This window comes from Scyliorhinus torazame, chromosome 12 (genome assembly GCF_047496885.1).
Source record: "Scyliorhinus torazame isolate Kashiwa2021f chromosome 12, sScyTor2.1, whole genome shotgun sequence".
In the NCBI taxonomy this organism is placed as follows: Eukaryota; Metazoa; Chordata; class Chondrichthyes; order Carcharhiniformes; family Scyliorhinidae; genus Scyliorhinus; species Scyliorhinus torazame.
The window spans coordinates 28648404-28665612 of record NC_092718.1 but is presented as its reverse complement, the minus strand read 5'-3'; the positions used below and the strand labels follow the sequence as shown (position 1 = coordinate 28665612).

At 52.2% G+C, this 17209-nt stretch overlaps 1 protein-coding gene across 1 annotated transcript in view; it reads right to left on the bottom strand.

Moving 5' to 3' along the window:
• The window catches only part of LOC140387466 (uncharacterized), a 193172-nt gene that overhangs the window by 2690 nt on the left and 173273 nt on the right, over positions 1–17209 (bottom strand). The window contains exon 22 of the mRNA XM_072470585.1: positions 10220–10339. Within this exon, the coding sequence (XP_072326686.1) occupies positions 10220–10339 (120 nt within the window). The remainder of the gene's footprint in view (positions 1–10219; positions 10340–17209) is intronic.

Sequence of the window (17209 nt, the reverse complement as noted above, 5' to 3'; positions counted from 1 at the left end):
TCTCTCCCTCACTGACCCTCCACAGTCTCTCTCTCCCTCACTGACCCTCCACAGTCTCTCTCCATCACTGACCCTCCACAGTCTCTCTCTCTCCATCACTGACCGCCACAGTCTCTCTCCCTCACTGACCCTCCACAGTCTCTCTCTCTCCCTCACTGACCCCTCCACAGTCTCTCTCCCTCACTGACCCTCCACAGCCACTCTCTCTCCCTCACTGACCCTCCACAGTCTCTCTCTCCCTCACTGACGCCCCACAGTCTCTCTCTCTCTCCCCCTCACTGACCCCTCCACAGTCTCTCTCCCTCACTGACCCTCCACAGTCTCTCTCTCTCCCTCACTGACCCTCCACAGTCTCTCTCTCTCCCTCACTGACCCTCCACAGTCTCTCTCTCCCTCACTGACCCTCCACAGTCTCTCTCTCCCTCACTGACCCCCCAGTCTCTCTCTCTCCCTCACTGACCCCCCAGTCTCTCTCTGTCCCTCACTGACCCTCCACAGTCTCTCTCTCTCCATCACTGACCGCCACAGTCTCTCTCCCTCACTGACCCTCCACAGTCTCTCTCTCTCCCTCACTGATCCCCCACAGTCTCTCTCTCCCTCACTGATCCCCCACAGTCTCTCTCTCCCTCACTGACCCTCCACAGTCTCTCTCTCTCCCTCACTGACCCTCCACACTCTCTCTCTCCGTCACTGACCCTCCACAGTCTCTCTCTCCCTCACTGACCCCCCAGTCTCTCTCTCTCCCTCACTGACCCTCCAGTCTCTCTCTCTCCCTCACTGACCCTCCACAGTCTCTCTCCCTCACTGACCCTCCACAGTCTCTCTCTCTCCCTCACTGACCCTCCACAGTCTCTCTCTCCCTCACTGACCCTCCACAGTCTCTCTCTTTCCCTCACTGACCCTCCACAGTCTCTCTCTCTCCCTCACTGACCCTCCACAGTCTCTCTCCCTCACTGACCCCCACAGTCTCTCTCTCCCCCTCACTGACCCATCCACAGTCTCTCTCCCTCACTGACCCTCCACAGTCTCTCTCTCTCCCTCACTGACCCTCCACAGTCTCTCTCTCTCCCTCACTGACCCTCCACAGTCTCTCTCTCTCCCTCACTGACCCTCCACAGTCTCTCTCTCTCCCTCACTGACCCTCCACAGTCTCTCTCTCTCCCTCACTGACCCTCCACAGTCTCTCTCCCTCACTGACCCCCACAGTCTCTCTCTCCCCCTCACTGACCCTCCACAGTCTCTCTCTCTCCCTCACTGACCCTCCACAGTCTCTCTCTCTCCCTCACTGACCCTCCACAGTCTCTCTCCCCCACTGACCCCCACAGTCTCTCTCTCCCCCTCACTGACCCTCCACAGTCTCTCTCTCTCCCTCACTGACCCTCCACAGTCTCTCTCCCTCACTGACCCCCACAGTCTCTCTCTCTCTCCCTCACTGACCCTCCACAGTCTCTCTCTCTCCCTCACTGACCCTCCACAGTCTCTCGCCCTCACTGACCCCTCCACAGTCTCTCTCTCTCCCTCACTGACCCTCCACAGTCTCTCTCTCCCTCACTGACCCTCCACAGTCTCTCTCTCTCTCCCCCACTGACCGCCACAGTCTCTCTCTCTCCCTCACTGACCCCCCCCAGTCTCTCTCTCTTCCTCACTGACCCCTCCACAGTCACTCTTTCCCTCACTGACCACCCACAGTCTCTCTCTCTCCCTCACTGACCCTCCACAGTCTCTCTCTCTCCCTCACTGACCCCCACAGTCTCTCTCTCCCCCTCACTGACCCCTCCACAGTCTCTCTCCCTCACTGACCCTCCAGTCTCTCTCTCTCCCTCACTGACCCTCCACAGTCTCTCTCTCTCCCTCACTGACCCTCCACAGTCTCTCTCCCCCTCACTGACCCCTCCACAGTCTCTCTCCCTCACTGACCCTCCACAGTCTCTCTCTCTCCCTCACTGACCCGCCACAGTCTCTCTCTCTCCCTCACTGACCCTCCACAGTCTCTCTCTCTCCCTCACTGACCCCCCCCCCAGTCTCTCTCTCCCCCTCACTGACCCCTCCAGTCTCTCTCCCTCACTGACCCTCCACAGTCTCTCTCTCTCCCTCACTGACCCGCCACAGTCTCTCTCTCTCCCTCACTGACCCGCCACAGTCTCTCTCTCTCCCTCACTGACCCTCCACAGTCTCTCTCTCTCCCTCACTGACCCTCCACAGTCTCTCTCTCTCCCTCACTGACCCCCACAGTCTCTCTCTCCCTCACTGACCCTCCACAGTCTCTCTCCCTCACTGACCCCCACAGTCTCTCTCTCTCCCTCACTGACCCCTCCACAGTCTCTCTCCCTCACTGACCCCTCCACAGTCTCTCTCTCTCCCTCACTGACCCTCCACAGTCTCTCTCTCCCTCACTGACCCTCCACAGTCTCTCTCTCCCTCACTGACCCTCCACAGTCTCTCTCTCTCTCCCTCACTGACCGCCACAGTCACTCTTTCCCTCACTGACCACCCACAGTCTCTCTCTCTCCCTCACTGACCCTCCACAGTCTCTCTCTCTCCCTCACTGACCCTCCACAGTCTCTCTCTCTCCCTCACTGACCCTCCACAGTCTCTCTCTCTCCCTCACTGACCCTCCACAGTCTCTCTCTCTCCCTCACTGACCCCCCACAATCTCTCTCTCTCCATCACTGACCCCCCACAGTCTCTCTCACTCCATCACTGACCCTCCACAGTCTCTCTCTCCGTCACTGACCCTCCACAGTCTCTCTCTCTCTCCATCACTGACCCTCCACAGTCTCTCCCTCACTGACCGCCACAGTCTCTCTCTCTCCCTCACTGACCCTCCACAGTCTCTCTCTCTCCCTCACTGACCCCCCCCCCAGTCTCTCTCTCCCCCTCACTGACCCCTCCACAGTCTCTCTCCCTCACTGACCCTCCACAGTCTCTCTCTCTCCCTCACTGACCCGCCACAGTCTCTCTCTCTCCCTCACTGACCCGCCACAGTCTCTCTCTCTCCCTCCCTGACCCTCCACAGTCTCTCTCTCTCCCTCACTGACCCTCCACAGTCTCTCTCTCTCCCTCACTGACCCCCACAGTCTCTCTCTCCCTCACTGATCCTCCACAGTCTCTCTCCCTCACTGACCCCCACAGTCTCTCTCTCTCCCTCACTGACCCCTCCACAGTCTCTCTCCCTCACTGACCCCTCCACAGTCTCTCTCTCTCTCCCTCACTGACCCTCCACAGTCTCTCTCTCCCTCACTGACCCTCCACAGTCTCTCTCTCTCTCCCTCACTGACCGCCACAGTCTCTCTCTCTCCCTCACTGACCCCCCACAGTCTCTCCCTCTTCCTCACTGACCCCTCCACAGTCACTCTTTCCCTCACTGACCACCCACAGTCTCTCTCTCTCCCTCACTGACCCTCCACAGTCTCTCTCTCTCCCTCACTGACCCTCCACAGTCTCTCTCTCTCCCTCACTGACCGTCCACAGTCTCTCTCTCTCCCTCACTGACCCTCCACAGTCTCTCTCTCTCCCTCACTGACCCCCCACAATCTCTCTCTCTCCATCACTGACCCCCCACAGTCTCTCTCTCTCCATCACTGACCCTCCACAGTCTCTCTCTCCGTCACTGACCCTCCACAGTCTCTCCCTCACTGACCGCCACAGTCTCTCTCTCTCCCTCACTGACCCCCTACAGTCTCTCTCTCTCTCTCCCTCACTGACCCCCCACAGTCTCTCTCTCTCTCTCCCTCACTGACCCTCCACAGTCTCTCTCCCTCACTGACCCCCCACAGTCTCTCTCTCTCCCTCACTGACCCCCCACAGTCTCTCGCTCTCCCTCACTGACCCTCCACAGTCTCTCTCTCTCCCTCACTGACCCCCCACAGTCTCTCTCTCTCCCTCACTGACCCTCCACAGTCTCTCTCCGTCACTGACCCCCCACAGTCCCTCTCCCTCACTGACCCCCCACAGTCTCTCTCTCTCCCTCACTGACCCTCCACAGTCTCTCTCCCTCACTGACCCCCCACAGTCTCTCTCTCCCTCACTGACCCCCCACAGTCTCTCTCTCTCTCCCTCACTGACCCTCCACAGTCTCTCCCTCACTGACCGCCACAGTCTCTCTCTCTCCCTCACTGACCCCCTACAGTCTCTCTCTCTCTCTCTCCCTCACTGACCCCCCACAGTCTCTCTCTCTCTCCCTCACTGACCCTCCACAGTCTCTCTCCCTCACTGACCCCCCACAGTCTCTCTCTCTCTCCCTCACTGACCCTCCACAGTCTCTCTCTCTCCCTCACTGACCCCCCACAGTCTCTCTCTCTCCCTCACTGACCCTCCACAGTCTCTCTCCCTCACTGACCCCCCACAGTCTCTCTCTCCCTCACTGACCCCCCACAGTCTCTCTCTCTCTCTCCCTCACTGACCCTCCACAGTCTCTCTCTCTCTCTCTCTGTCACTGACCCTCCACAGCCTCTCGCTCTCCCTCACTGAACCCCCACAGTCTCTCTCTCTCTTTCCCTCACTGACCCCCTACAGTCTCTCTCTCTCTCCCTCACTGACCCCCCACAGTCTCTCTCTCTCCCTCACTGACCCTCCACAATCTCTCTCTCTCCCTCACTGACCCCCCCACAGTCTCTCTCTCTCTCTCTCCCTCACTGACCCCCCACAGTCTCTCTCTCTCTCTCCCTCACTGACCCTCCACAGTCTCTCTCTCTCCCTCACTGACCCTCCACAATCTCTCACTCTCCCGGGCTCTGACATTCACATGGGATGTGATTCCCTTTCCTACTGCTCCTCCAATCACAGGCTTCTCCTCTCCCGTGCTTGCAGCTGTTTGACACATCTTTGTTTCAGTGGTGAGAATATTAGCAGAATTAACATTTACGAGCAAGAAGTTTTCTTCAAAGGTCACCTCTGGCCCAGAATGCTGTCCCTGGGTCGTGTTCACAGAATCAGATGATTTCCTGGCTCAGCAAATCTGACCTTGAGAAGATTCCGGCCACAGGTTGGATTTCCTGTCGGTTGGGGTGTGGGGTTGAGGGTGGGCTGAAATCAGCATTTGGGTGAGGGTCCCCGGAACGAGTGTGCAGACTGCCAGCTGCAGGAGCGGGCTGGGCACAAGGTGTGCCTCTGTGTTTAAATAACTAAAAAACAAAAACAAAACAAAAAAATCCCTCCAGCCCGCACACCATCCATGCCAACCCATACCCCCATGGCTCCACACACCCGATGCCAGCTTACCTGTCCCTGATTGCCCATATCCCTTTTTTGCCAACTCCTGTTCTCCAACCACCGTCTTTTTCCCTTATGCCCACCATGACGGCTCAGCCAGTATCCTTGGCCACTTCCTTGAAAGATTTGACACTTTCTGGACAGCTCTGACAGCTGGACAGCTCTTTTACACTGCCTCAGCATCTGGACGGTTCCTTGACAGCTGGACAGCTCTTTGGCAGTTCCAATGAGATTGTGCGTAAAAAGTGTATCATCACGTTCACTCTGAGCAACCCCAAAGTGTGCCTTACTTCTACCTTACATATCTGAGGACCCTAACCACAGGGTGGTGAACCTTACCGCTCCAAACTGGCTACGCAAATGCATCCAGCAAGTTCAGACCTCCTCTTCCCTGTTTTAATCTGCACACTCCGGATTTGACTCCCGTTCTTCCAAGATCCCACTTCAGTTGAGGCAGCTGGTGACTGAATTGGCCGGCTGCCTCCTCGAATCGTGGAGGCGCGAACCCTGGACCGCCTCAAATTCTCGCCCCCGTGACATTGGGAAAGGCCGGGTTCGGGGCAGGACTTAAGAATTTTCGCCCCCATTTTCAGGACTTTTAACCACGAAGGAGGGGCTTTCGGACCTGGCGAAAATCCGAGCCTCCGTCCCTCGCTTCACAGGTGCTGCCAGACCCGCCTAGTATCACCAGCATTTTCTGTTTGTATATCAGATTCATGGGGCTGGATGTTCTGACCACTCCCCCCCCCCCCCCCCCCACCCCCACCCTCACACGATGCGGAGGCGGCTACCTTTCGGCCCCACCGTCGTCCATGGCACTTTGTGTGGCTCGCCTGTCGGCAGCCGGGGAACCCACTCCAGGGCGTCACCTTCGGTGGAAGGGCCGGAAAATCCTCCTCCATGGTCTCTAACTTCATACAGCTTCACACATGGAAACCTTTTTTTCTGCATTTACCTTATCGAACCCCTTCATAATTTTAAAGAACTCCGTCAGGCGACCTCTCAACTTTCTCTTCTTTGAAGAGCAAAGAGCCCCAGACTCTTACATTATATACATCTTCATCTGATTATAGTAAACACACATGGCTCCATTACCAGCTCACCTTATCATTATAGATATAACACACTTGATGCCATATGCAGTCATATTACAAGCACACTGTTCCATCTAGTTATACCACACAAAGAGCCCCTACAGCCATGCCATTTAATGGTACTTAAAGGCAGAGGGACATAAAATGGGGAGAGGATTCCAGCTGATTAAACAATTTATTCAACAATTCAGCGTCCTCTGCCTGAAACATTTGTTCTTGAAAATGCTGCATTTAAACCAGTTGCAGATGTGTTAAGCAGGAGATTATTTATGGGCGTGTGTCCCCCCCAAAATAGGCTTTAGGGCCATTAACTTTGGGCTTGGGGGAGGATGTGGGGGAGGGGGGGGGGTTGGTGCTGGAGGATGATGTCACCGGCGGTTCGCAGATGTGCTTCAATCTCAGTCAGCACTAACCCCCTTCATCTCTAATCGATGTCATTTCAAAGCCTGCTGTCCCTGTACAACCTGCTGTGGGACTGTGAACAAAATAAAAACACGCGGATCATGCAAGAGAATCTTTTCTGCTACATGATGTTGGACTTTTCTGCTTTTGTCCTCTTCGGAGACGTGAAAATCAAAGGGTGGGCTGCATACAGCCGCTGGTGAGAAGGCGGACCATTAAATGACAGCAGATGCTGGCACTGACCTCTTTCAAGCAGTAAAAGAGATCTAATCTGGTAAATTACCTTACAAATCAGAGTCCAATGGAATGATAGAGATCATAACGCCATTACATACTGATTGGATGTTGCTTAAAAATGCTGACACTTTAAAAGAAACTATGCTAGAGCCCATCCTGCAAATGTTCACACTGCAGCAGATACACCAGGCTCCCATCTTGTATCAGATGCTGATATTATTGGGGCAAGGGTGCCTGGTTTACTTTATGCCGAATGTGCTTACTGTACGCCCATTGCCAGCCAATACATAGCACAATGTGAGCCCGTTCACACAGAAGACCATTGAGGACCACTGAAATACTACATAATTAGCAGGTAAGTTGGGGGTGGGTGGGGGGGGGGGGATCTCCCCATATTAATGGGCACTTGAGCAGAGTTCCATGTGCTCAGTGCCTGTACGGAAGGAGCACTGAACAGAAAGCTATCTGTAAAGGAACTTGGCTCCAGGGTGGCTCTGTGCTTACAATGGTCCTTCTCGCGGTTCCCATGGCCTCAAGTGGCTAAACAAATGGGTTTGGGGTTCTAGAAACCAGTTACACTGGCCAAAAATGGGTGATGCCTGACCCTGTAGCATGTCCTGTGCTACATGTCCTGTGCTACGTGTCATTGAAAAGTGCAAATAACCTGACTTTCCATGAGGAACGATGTGAGTGTATTCTGGTGTAGGCAGTCAAGGGCTCACCAGTAGCAATCTCAGTCGGTGATGTTACATTAGGGACCATAATGTTGGTTCCTGTTGATGTGTGGATCTTGGAAAAGTTGACCATTTGGCCTACTGCAGTGGAATCTGAATGCTTTCTGAAGGGTGCAGGTGACAAAAATTCAGAGCATTCAATTTTAATCACATGGAGACTCCTCCTTACTATTAATTTAAGCAATTGAGAATAACTCTCTGAATTTCTTTATCCAGCCGGGAGAGTTAGCTATTGAGCTACACATTCTTAGAGTGGGAGGCAATAAAGCCATCATTACTTGCTTTAGGTTATCACATAGCAATTGCTAATCAGTGCCAAAGCTTCTATATTGACACTTTTGAGGTGCAATGCCTTCGAAGGGATGGGTGTCCAAAACAATTCTCTCTGGCATCCTTACAGTTCTTCCTCTCTCAAGATCGTTTACAGTCCATGCTTGGTGGCTCCATCTAGTGGTTATAACTAATTTTACAAACATAGTCAGATGTTCCGTTTTACAGGGAATTGGTGAGACTTCTTGAATAACCGTGTGCAGTATTGGTCTCCTTATTTAAGGAAGGATGTAAATGTATTGGAGGCGGTTCAGAGGAGGTTTAATAGACCGATACGTGGAATGAGTGGGTCGTCTTATGAGGAAAGGTTGGACAAACTGAGCTTTCTTCTGCTGGAGTTTTGAAGAATGGGGGATTGAAGTATGTAAGATCCTGAACGGGTTTGACAACCTGGACGTAGAGAGGATGTTCCCTCTTGTGGGTGAGTCCAGATTAGGAGACACTATTTAAAAATTAGGGCTTGCCTTTTTAACACCGAGACAAAGAGAATTCTTTTCTCACAAAGGGTTGTGCAACTTTGGAACGCTCTGCCTCAGAAGATGGTGGAAGTGTTGGGTGCGATTTGGCGGCCTCATTGCGCCCGAATTGGTGTCGGGACGAGGCCATTGAATCTCGCGAGAAGCCCCTTGCGTGGTTCATGACGCTCAAAACATCTCACGAGATTTAATGGAATCTTGCGCTGCATCGCGATCGTGATCGCGCTCTTGCTGGGCGAGATCCAGGCACACATATTTAAATGATCCATAGATTCATAGAATCCTTACAGGAGACCATTCGGCCCTTCGAGTCTGCACCGACCCTTCGAAACAGCACCCAATTCCCCTGCCCTAACTCATAACTCTCCCCAACCTTTGGACACTAAGGGGCAATTTAGCACAGCCAATGTACCTAACCTGCACATGTTTGGACTGTGGGAGGAAACCTGAGCACCCGGAGGAAACCCACGCAGACACGGGGAGAAGGTGTAAACTCCACACAGCCCAGAATTGAACCCGGGTCTCTGGCACTCTGAGGCACTGTACCACCGTGCTGCCCTATTAGGTCTATTAGGTTCCCCCAGCGAGGCCTCAACCGGGTGTCATTTAGTACTGCTTCATAAAGTCGTGAATCAGTCGTGGTGTCACTTTTGGGGGTCTCGCTGGGGAGTTTGAGGCCTCCGGGTGGTCGGGCACTGGGCATGGTGGCACCTTGGCAATTCCCCCTGGTACCTGGGCACCTTGGTACTGCCAGCCTGCCACCCTCACAGTTCTACCATGGCAACGCTAGGGTGCCTGGGTAGCACTGCCAGTATGTCAGGCTGGCTGTGCCAACGTTCCCAGGTTGCCTGTACCAGACCTGGGGGGGCCTTGCCCATTAGAGATGGGATGAGGGGCGTCTCAAGGACCAAGGAAGAGGTACTTTGGGTGAAGTGGGGAGGGGGGGGGGGGGGGGGGGGGGGTCCAGAGGCCGCAATGGCTGGGTGGGGGGGGGGGGGGGGTCGAAAGATCAGGGCTGTCTTTAGAAAGGCGCTCCGATCTGCAAGTCGTCGTGTAGGAAATAATTAAAGAATGACTGCAGGCAGCACTATGGTGTAGTGGTTAGCACAGCACCAAGGTCCCAGGTTCGATCCCGGCTCTGGGTCACTGTCCGTGTGGAGTTTGCACATTTTCCCCGTGTTTGCGTGGGTTTCGCCCCCACAACCCAAAGATGTGTAGGGTAGGTGGATTGGCCACGATAAATTGCCCCGTAATTGGAAAAAATGAATTGGGTACTCTAAATTATATTTTTTTAAAGTGACCACGATGGGGAGTTCCTCATTGAAGCCAATAAAAGTGGCCAAATGCCATTGAATAGCGGGGTCTTTCTCGGCGCAAGAACCCCGTTAAATCGGACCATAACTCAAGTACACTGAATCGTGGAGGTATATAGCTTTTTGTTGGGCAAGGGGATCAAAGGTTATCAGGGATAGACAGGAAAGTCAAACTTGAAACACAGCCATGGTTTTAATGAGTGGCGGAGGAGGTTTGAGGGGCCGAATGGCCTACTCCTGCTCCTAGTTCGTACGTTTGGAACTGATTTTGTAATTAAAGGGAAAAGGATTTACACCTGACTCCGAGGTATGCAAAGTCAGTGGTTTCTCAGTTGGGTTATGGTGAGGCCGGGAAGATTTGATAATGCAACCCTCATTGTGGTAATTCTCCTGGCCAGGTGGCATCAGGTAAGAGTGCTCACCTTCAGTAACTGCTGCTGGAGCTGCTGCATCGCATCGGAGTTCTGTTTGAGAAGTTGCTTCTGCTCTTTCAGCTCCTTATATAACTTGTCTATCTCTGTCTGAAGTCTGGCTTCTCGCTCCTATGGAAAAGAGCAGATGATAACGATGAGCAAATTCTGACTGTACAACGCAATGCCAACTCAGGGACCAAATCTCAGAAAAAGTAACCACGTAAGTCTAAACCATGATGTGTAAATCCAGCCACTGTTATCTGCTATGTCATTGGAACTGTGATTACATTGTTAGACAGCTACATTGGCCAAAGAAAGTTACTGGCTTAATATATTTTCATTCCTTTCTGTCCCCCCACTATCAACATCCTGGCGGTCACCATTGACCAGAAACTGAACTGGACCCAGCCATATAAATACTGCGGCTACCAGAGCAGGTCAAAAGCTAGGAATCCTTCAGTGAGTAACTCACTTCCTGACAAGTCACAAGTCTGGGGTATGATGGAATACTCTCCACTTGGCTGGATGAGTGCAGCCCTAACAGCACTCAAGAAGCTCAACACCATCTAAGACAAAGCAGCCCGCTTGATTGGCACCCCTTCCACAAGCATTCACCACCGATGCACAGTAGCAGCCATGAGACCCATGCACTGCAGGAACTCACCAAGACTCCTTCGACAGCCCTTTCCACAGCCGCTGCCACCTAGAAGGACAAGGGCGGCCGACACATGGGAACACCACCACCCACCTGGAGGTTTCCCTCCAAGTCACTCATCACTGTGCCATTCCTTCTGGGTTCAAAATCCTGCAATTCCCTCCCGACAGCACGATGGGTGTACCTACACCACACGGACTGCAGCTCACCACCACCTTCTCAAAGACACGTTGGGATTAGCAATAAATACTGACCTAGCCAAAATGAATGATTATGTATTTTCTTTAAAATTTTTTATCATGTACCAAATGATGAGTTTGAGCTGCTCGCAAAAAAATACTTTTCACTGCACCTCGGTACCCGTGACAATAAACAAATCCAAATCCAACAGAAATCTCCTCTTCCACCCTCCTCACCATGTTGAATACATTCCCCCTCCCCCCCCCCCCCCCCTCCCCCCATCCCCCACCCGGCCCGCGATCATGTTGAATACATTTCCATCGATGCCAAAACCTTCCTGGTATATTTCTCACGCAATGCTCAGATAGTTAATTCGTTATTCCAGTTGGGGGGGGGGGGGCATTTATGCAAGTACTTCCCAGTGATTGGATACTGGCCATGCCCAATACAAGCACGGTGAGGCCAGATGTTGGGTGGAATTCTCCCAAGAAATGGCAAAGTGTCATTGTTGGAGATGGAATTGATGCGATTCCCGTTGGTCTCGGTGGCGCCATCCAGGCCGCAATTTTCAGGCATTTTGAAAATGGTTGTTTTCCCCGTGTGAAAAAAACTGAGGTGCGAAGTGTCAGATTCACCTGCCCCGGGGTCATTTCAGCACTTCAATTAGGGGGCGCAGCATTTAAGCAGCCCCACAGCACTTGATCTGATTCAAGCCAGGAGGAAGGCAGCAAGTAAACCAGCTCAATTTACATAGGTGGCCCTCACACGTATGCTGGAGGAGAGGGTGGCAACAAGGCAACAATATACCCTCGGTTGGCAGGAAGCCTGCCAGCAAGGTAATGAATTTCACCTGGGAGATGATAGCAGCCCTGCTCGGTGCCAGCAGACTGACTGTGGTAGTCGGTATTAGGGGTATTACGGTACCCTGAATAATGCTGTAAGACCATTGGTGTGGGAGGTACCTGAGACTGCTACTTCATTGGTGAAGCCTGCCTGCTGGTTCCGCCCAGTATAAGAGCCTGTGTCTCCCCAACAGCTGCATTCTGTACCTGCGCTGCTGGGGGAAACATCTAGTGCAATAAAGCCTTCAATTGTCTCCAATCTCGTCTCAGGAGTTATTGATCGAGCATCACTGACCAAGGGGCCGGGAGTGCATTGTCAGAAGATGATGTATAACCTACTCCGATCAGTAAGGGTAAATGCTTCCTGTCTCCCATTGCCCCTCCACCCTTCTGTCACCTCCGGAATGTCACCTGGAACCCACAAGCCGCCACCTCAGTTTCCCAGCACACGGCCTCCAGGCATCATGCTCAAATCCCCTCCCGCAGTCCTCAGCAGACCCCCTCGCTGCTTAGGCGCGGTGTCCTTGCATGCCAGTTTGTCATTGACCACTGAACCACCAGGCATCCAGCTCACATTACCCTCTTTAGTGTCCCTGCGGGAGAAGATAGCCCACAACCGCCAAGAGAGAGAGAGGTCAGGTGGTGGAATGCCTGAGTTGAGATCCTGACTCCATTCGAGGAGAGGGTCATAGAGCTCGCAGGACAGGAGCAGGAGTGGGCCTGCGCTGAGAGTGAGGTTGGCCTGCAGGAGAAAAGCGAGGAGACACTGCACCTTCATCCAGATGTCAGTCTCAAGAGTGCAGTGGGTAGCACGATGGGCAGCCCGGTGGCACAGTGGTTAGCACTGTTGCCTCACAGTACCTGAGACAGGGTTCAATTCCAGCCAGGGATGACTGTGTGGAGTTTGCACATTCTCCCCATGTCTGCGTGGGTTTCCTACGGGTGCTTTGGTTTCCTCCCTCTGTCCAAAGATGTGCGGGCTAGGTGGAATCGCCATGCTAAATTGCCCCTTAAGTGTCCAAAGATGTGCAGGTTAGGTGGGGTTAGGGCGGGGGTGTGGGCCTAGGTTGGGTGCTCTTTCAGAGGGTCGGTGCAGACTTGAGGGGCTGAATGGCTTCCTTCTGCTCTGTTGGGCTTCTATGATTCAAGTGATTGCTTTGTTGTGCAAACCCTTGACCAGGCCATGTACTAAAACCATGCCCCTTGCCTTGCAGGAACATCAACTGGAGAGCCTGGCCTGTCAACCAGTAGAGTCCCACCACCCACCCTCAAAAGCACCTCGGAGGGGGACACAGATAAAGCGCCATCCAGCACAGCTATCACATGCACCATCTACCATCGCAGAGCCACATACCTCGGTGGGCGAACTTTGCAGACAGGCTTCTGGGTCACTTTCTGGTCAGCATCACACTGCTTCTGACGAACATTAGGTAGAGGCAGGAATGTCCCAGAGATCAGATAGTTGGAGGTCTGCTGGATCCCAGGACACAGCTGTGCCCCAGCCAGATGTCGAGCCTCTGGACACGTTTAACCCTCAGCTGCTTCAGATGCAAAGGCAGAGCCGGGAAACCAGGAGGGGTTGTCAGTGACATTCCTGTGACTGTAAGGCCGAATGGAGGAGCCCCAAAACCTCGTGTTGCAGGAGATGTTGCCGGCTTCGCGTGGCACCCAGGCCAACACTGCAAGGGTGGCGGCTGCAGTAGAAAGCCCCGGGAAAGACGTCAGATCCAGGACTGCTGAACTCTGAGACATGGCTCAGTTCCTGAGGAACATGGCTGAGGGGTTTGACACCACGGTGCAGAGAATGGCAAGCCTCCGGGACTGGCAGCACCAGATGACATTGAGACTTCTGGATCTCACTCCAACTCACTCCGTCCCACGGAGTAACCCAGTCATCCGAGGGAAGAGGAGCTGCTGGGGCAGATCCCGGGGCCTTCCACCCGGGAGAGCCTGGGAGTGACCAGCCCTTCTTGTGATATGGTATGAATTAAGTAATGGCATGATGGGAAAACTGGTCAATGGGAAGACTGGTCAAAAGGTTTGATATAATATAAGAAAGGCTGAAACTACTCATTCCAGCTCACCAGGCCCATGTAAAGAATGCTGCCCTAACTATTTTCAGACTAGTATGGCCGTAGGCCAACTCTGCATAACTTGAAGTCTGAAAAGATCAGCGAAGGTCGAGCCATTCCAAAACACCGGACCTCGGCAACTCCTGATAAAACTAACTCGTCATAACCCAGGGCCGTAGGAATTTAAAACAAGATAAGTTCAGGAATAAACAAGTCTATTCCGACCTTTCAATGTTCCCTCCGAGGACTAAATAATGGTACGAGTGATATGACCAAACATGGTCTGGTCTATGCTTCCGTTTGTATTTCCGATCAAACTCCTGACCATACTGTTGTCACAATCTTGATAATGATAATGTATAAATATTGAGCTAATTCTCCGCGAAAGCGCGGGACTTGTGAAAGACTCAGCAGTTTTGTTGACTGCTCTCTGACTTCAAGTTTCAGCCATTACTGCATGCAGTTGTTTTCGAAAATGAAGCTTGTTATTCTGTCTTAACAAGTGTGTTGTATCTTTCTACTACAGAAGCGGGAAAATATTGACTTTGACATTCTGAATCTCCCATGCTGATACCGACACAGCTCAGGGGCAGCAGGCTGAACAAGATGTTGCGGCAACAGCTGTGCCACTGGAGAGTTGGCCGTGGCCCTCCAGGTCCCGGCCTTCCAAAGGGCATCTCATCAAGGGCATCTCAGGAAACAGGGCTTGGTGGGCAGCAGGCCACCTCCACTTCTGATGTGCAACCTGGGAATTCAGTGAGGTCTGAAGATTCAACTTTAACATTGCTAAGTACATTAGAATGCATTCAAATTGATGCAAAATCAGGTAAGCGCCCTTTTAGGATGTGAACTTAATCACGTCATCTGGGAGGGTCTTCCTTTGGGCTGGTTCCACAGGAGTGCCGGTTGTGGAACGAGACGTGACATTGGCAGTGAACTGGGCACAATTACAATGCTGACAACAAGTAGGGCATTGTTTCATGCTACCACCGAGAAACTTAACACCATTTATTCAGTTTGAAACCAAGAGTGAGTTGAACTCATCACACAGAGCATGTCAAAGAGGGTTAACTGGACAGTGCCTAGATTAGGATCGAAGAAAATGTTGACGAGAGAAGGTCAATGGGCAAAGGCTCTTTCGCGCTCCAGAAAGAAACGGTTCAGGTTGGTTGCTTTGTGCCGCTGCATTCTCTGAAGTGGAATAAAAGCAGGACATTGAAAGAGTCCCTTTCATTGTTGCTATATTATTCAAGTCTTTGTTTGGAATTCCTCCCCCCCCCGCCCCCCCCCCCCCCCCAACTCCCGTCTCCCTTTTTTTCTCCTCTACTCCTTTCTGTAACAGAATGCCAGGCAGCTGTAAATGGGAGCTGTCGTTGGAATTGTTCTCTGCATTTCTCTGGATCATTTTAACTCCTTTTGGTCTTTCTTTTGCAGTGCTCAAGGGTGTCATCAGAATACAGCCAATCAGTAATGATAGCCATGTTCATTGACCCTTAGCCAGAATGCAGTGACCCTCACATCAAACTCTGAATCAAAGCCTGCTGCAACCCCCTGTGAATCCTACAGCTCCCCTCACTAATGATCTCATTTGTGCGAAAGGTTTTGTTTTCCATTCCTAAGAGCGTTCATTTTAAACTCTAAACTGCTTGCTATCATTAATTTGAAATGTTTTCACTAATTATTAATACGCACTTAGATCTGCCCGTAAATATTTATGCAATGCTAATTTGGTGAGAAAATTTTAATCTCCAATTTTCTTCCAGGGTTTCTTGGTGCCTGTTAAGATCTCATTAGCTAGCAGCTGGAGTCTCATGGCGCAGTTATCTGATTTCAGCTTCACTGCGCTCTAAAACAGGTGGTATAACTGCAGCCAAACTGGCGTGAGGTTCTGATTTAGTGAGTGAAGGTATATCTGGGAGGCATATTTCGATATAATCGGGTCCAGCACAAACCCGTCTCTTTAAACTTTCATTTCATTTTCTTTGCTGGATTGCTCTTAGTGACTTTTCTTTTTGTGGTGGTGGAGTTTGGAAGGGGGAAGGGGGAGTTTGGGGGGGGGGGGGGGTGGTGGGGGAGGTGGGGGTGGGTGAGGGGCAGAAGGGAGGGTGCGGTGCGCAGGGGCACGATTTTCTCTGTGCCCATAAACAATGGGGTCTACGATTTCATTATACGCATCTCAGAGAAAGAACCCCCTCCAAGTGCCAGCAAAGAGCTGATAGGACGGTGAGTGTTTAGGGACAGGCTTCCGCCAGCCCAGTGTAGGTTCTTAATTGGAGCACGGCGTGAGTCAGGCAATATAACCTGATGCTGCCACCATCCCCAACCTGTACTGCTGTCAAATCTGATTTCTCTCCTATCACCCGATCAAAGGGTGCTTTTAAAGAGGGCGACAGTATGGGGCAGCTAATGTTACAGAGGCAGAGTTTTTTTTGTAAAATATTTGTATTCTCCATTTTCACATTTTCTTCAGAATTTACACCCCGCCAACAAGCAGTGAACGGTAACAAATACAAAGTCAATCCCCTTATCAACAACAACGATCCCATCCTCCCACCACCCCAAATAACGCCCACCTGACAATATAAGCATCAAATAAAACAAGCCCTCCCACGGTGGGAAAAACAAAGGAAACAAAAGAAAAAGGAATCCGGAATCGCCTATGGTCACCATTGACCTATAGAGTCCACCCCCCCCCCCTTAACATTCAATGCCATCCAACATCCAATCCTCGAAAGAGTACCGTAAATTACACCCATGAATTGTAAACCCCACCCCCCCTCCCTCCCCGACACCTCCCCTCCACTTCCTCTTATAAAACTCCTTCCCCAACCCCTGTTCCTTCCCCCCAACTTTCCACCCCGGCTAGACTCATCGGAACCTGTTCTGCCGGGCTCCGATGGTCGCAGCCCCTCCCCCCAGCTCACTCCAGTTCACTGGCCGGCTTAAACCGGCCAGCGTGGAGGCCCCTGCCCTGGTCTCTTTCACCCTTGCCCGGTCCCAGGAAAACCAAGAAATCCCCTTTAGCACACAAACCCCGCATACACACCCAAGCCCCAAAGAACCATCATTGCAGGTGCAAGTCCCATCTCTTCCCTTGTCCAAATATATACAATGTTGGCTCATTTAGCACATACACCAGCATGGTGAAAAAATACAGTTACATGAGGCTGCATCGGTACATGACCATTTCTCAATTCAGCCACAGTCCTTCTGCCTTCGCAAATTCCTCCGCTGCTTGCGCCGTCCCAAA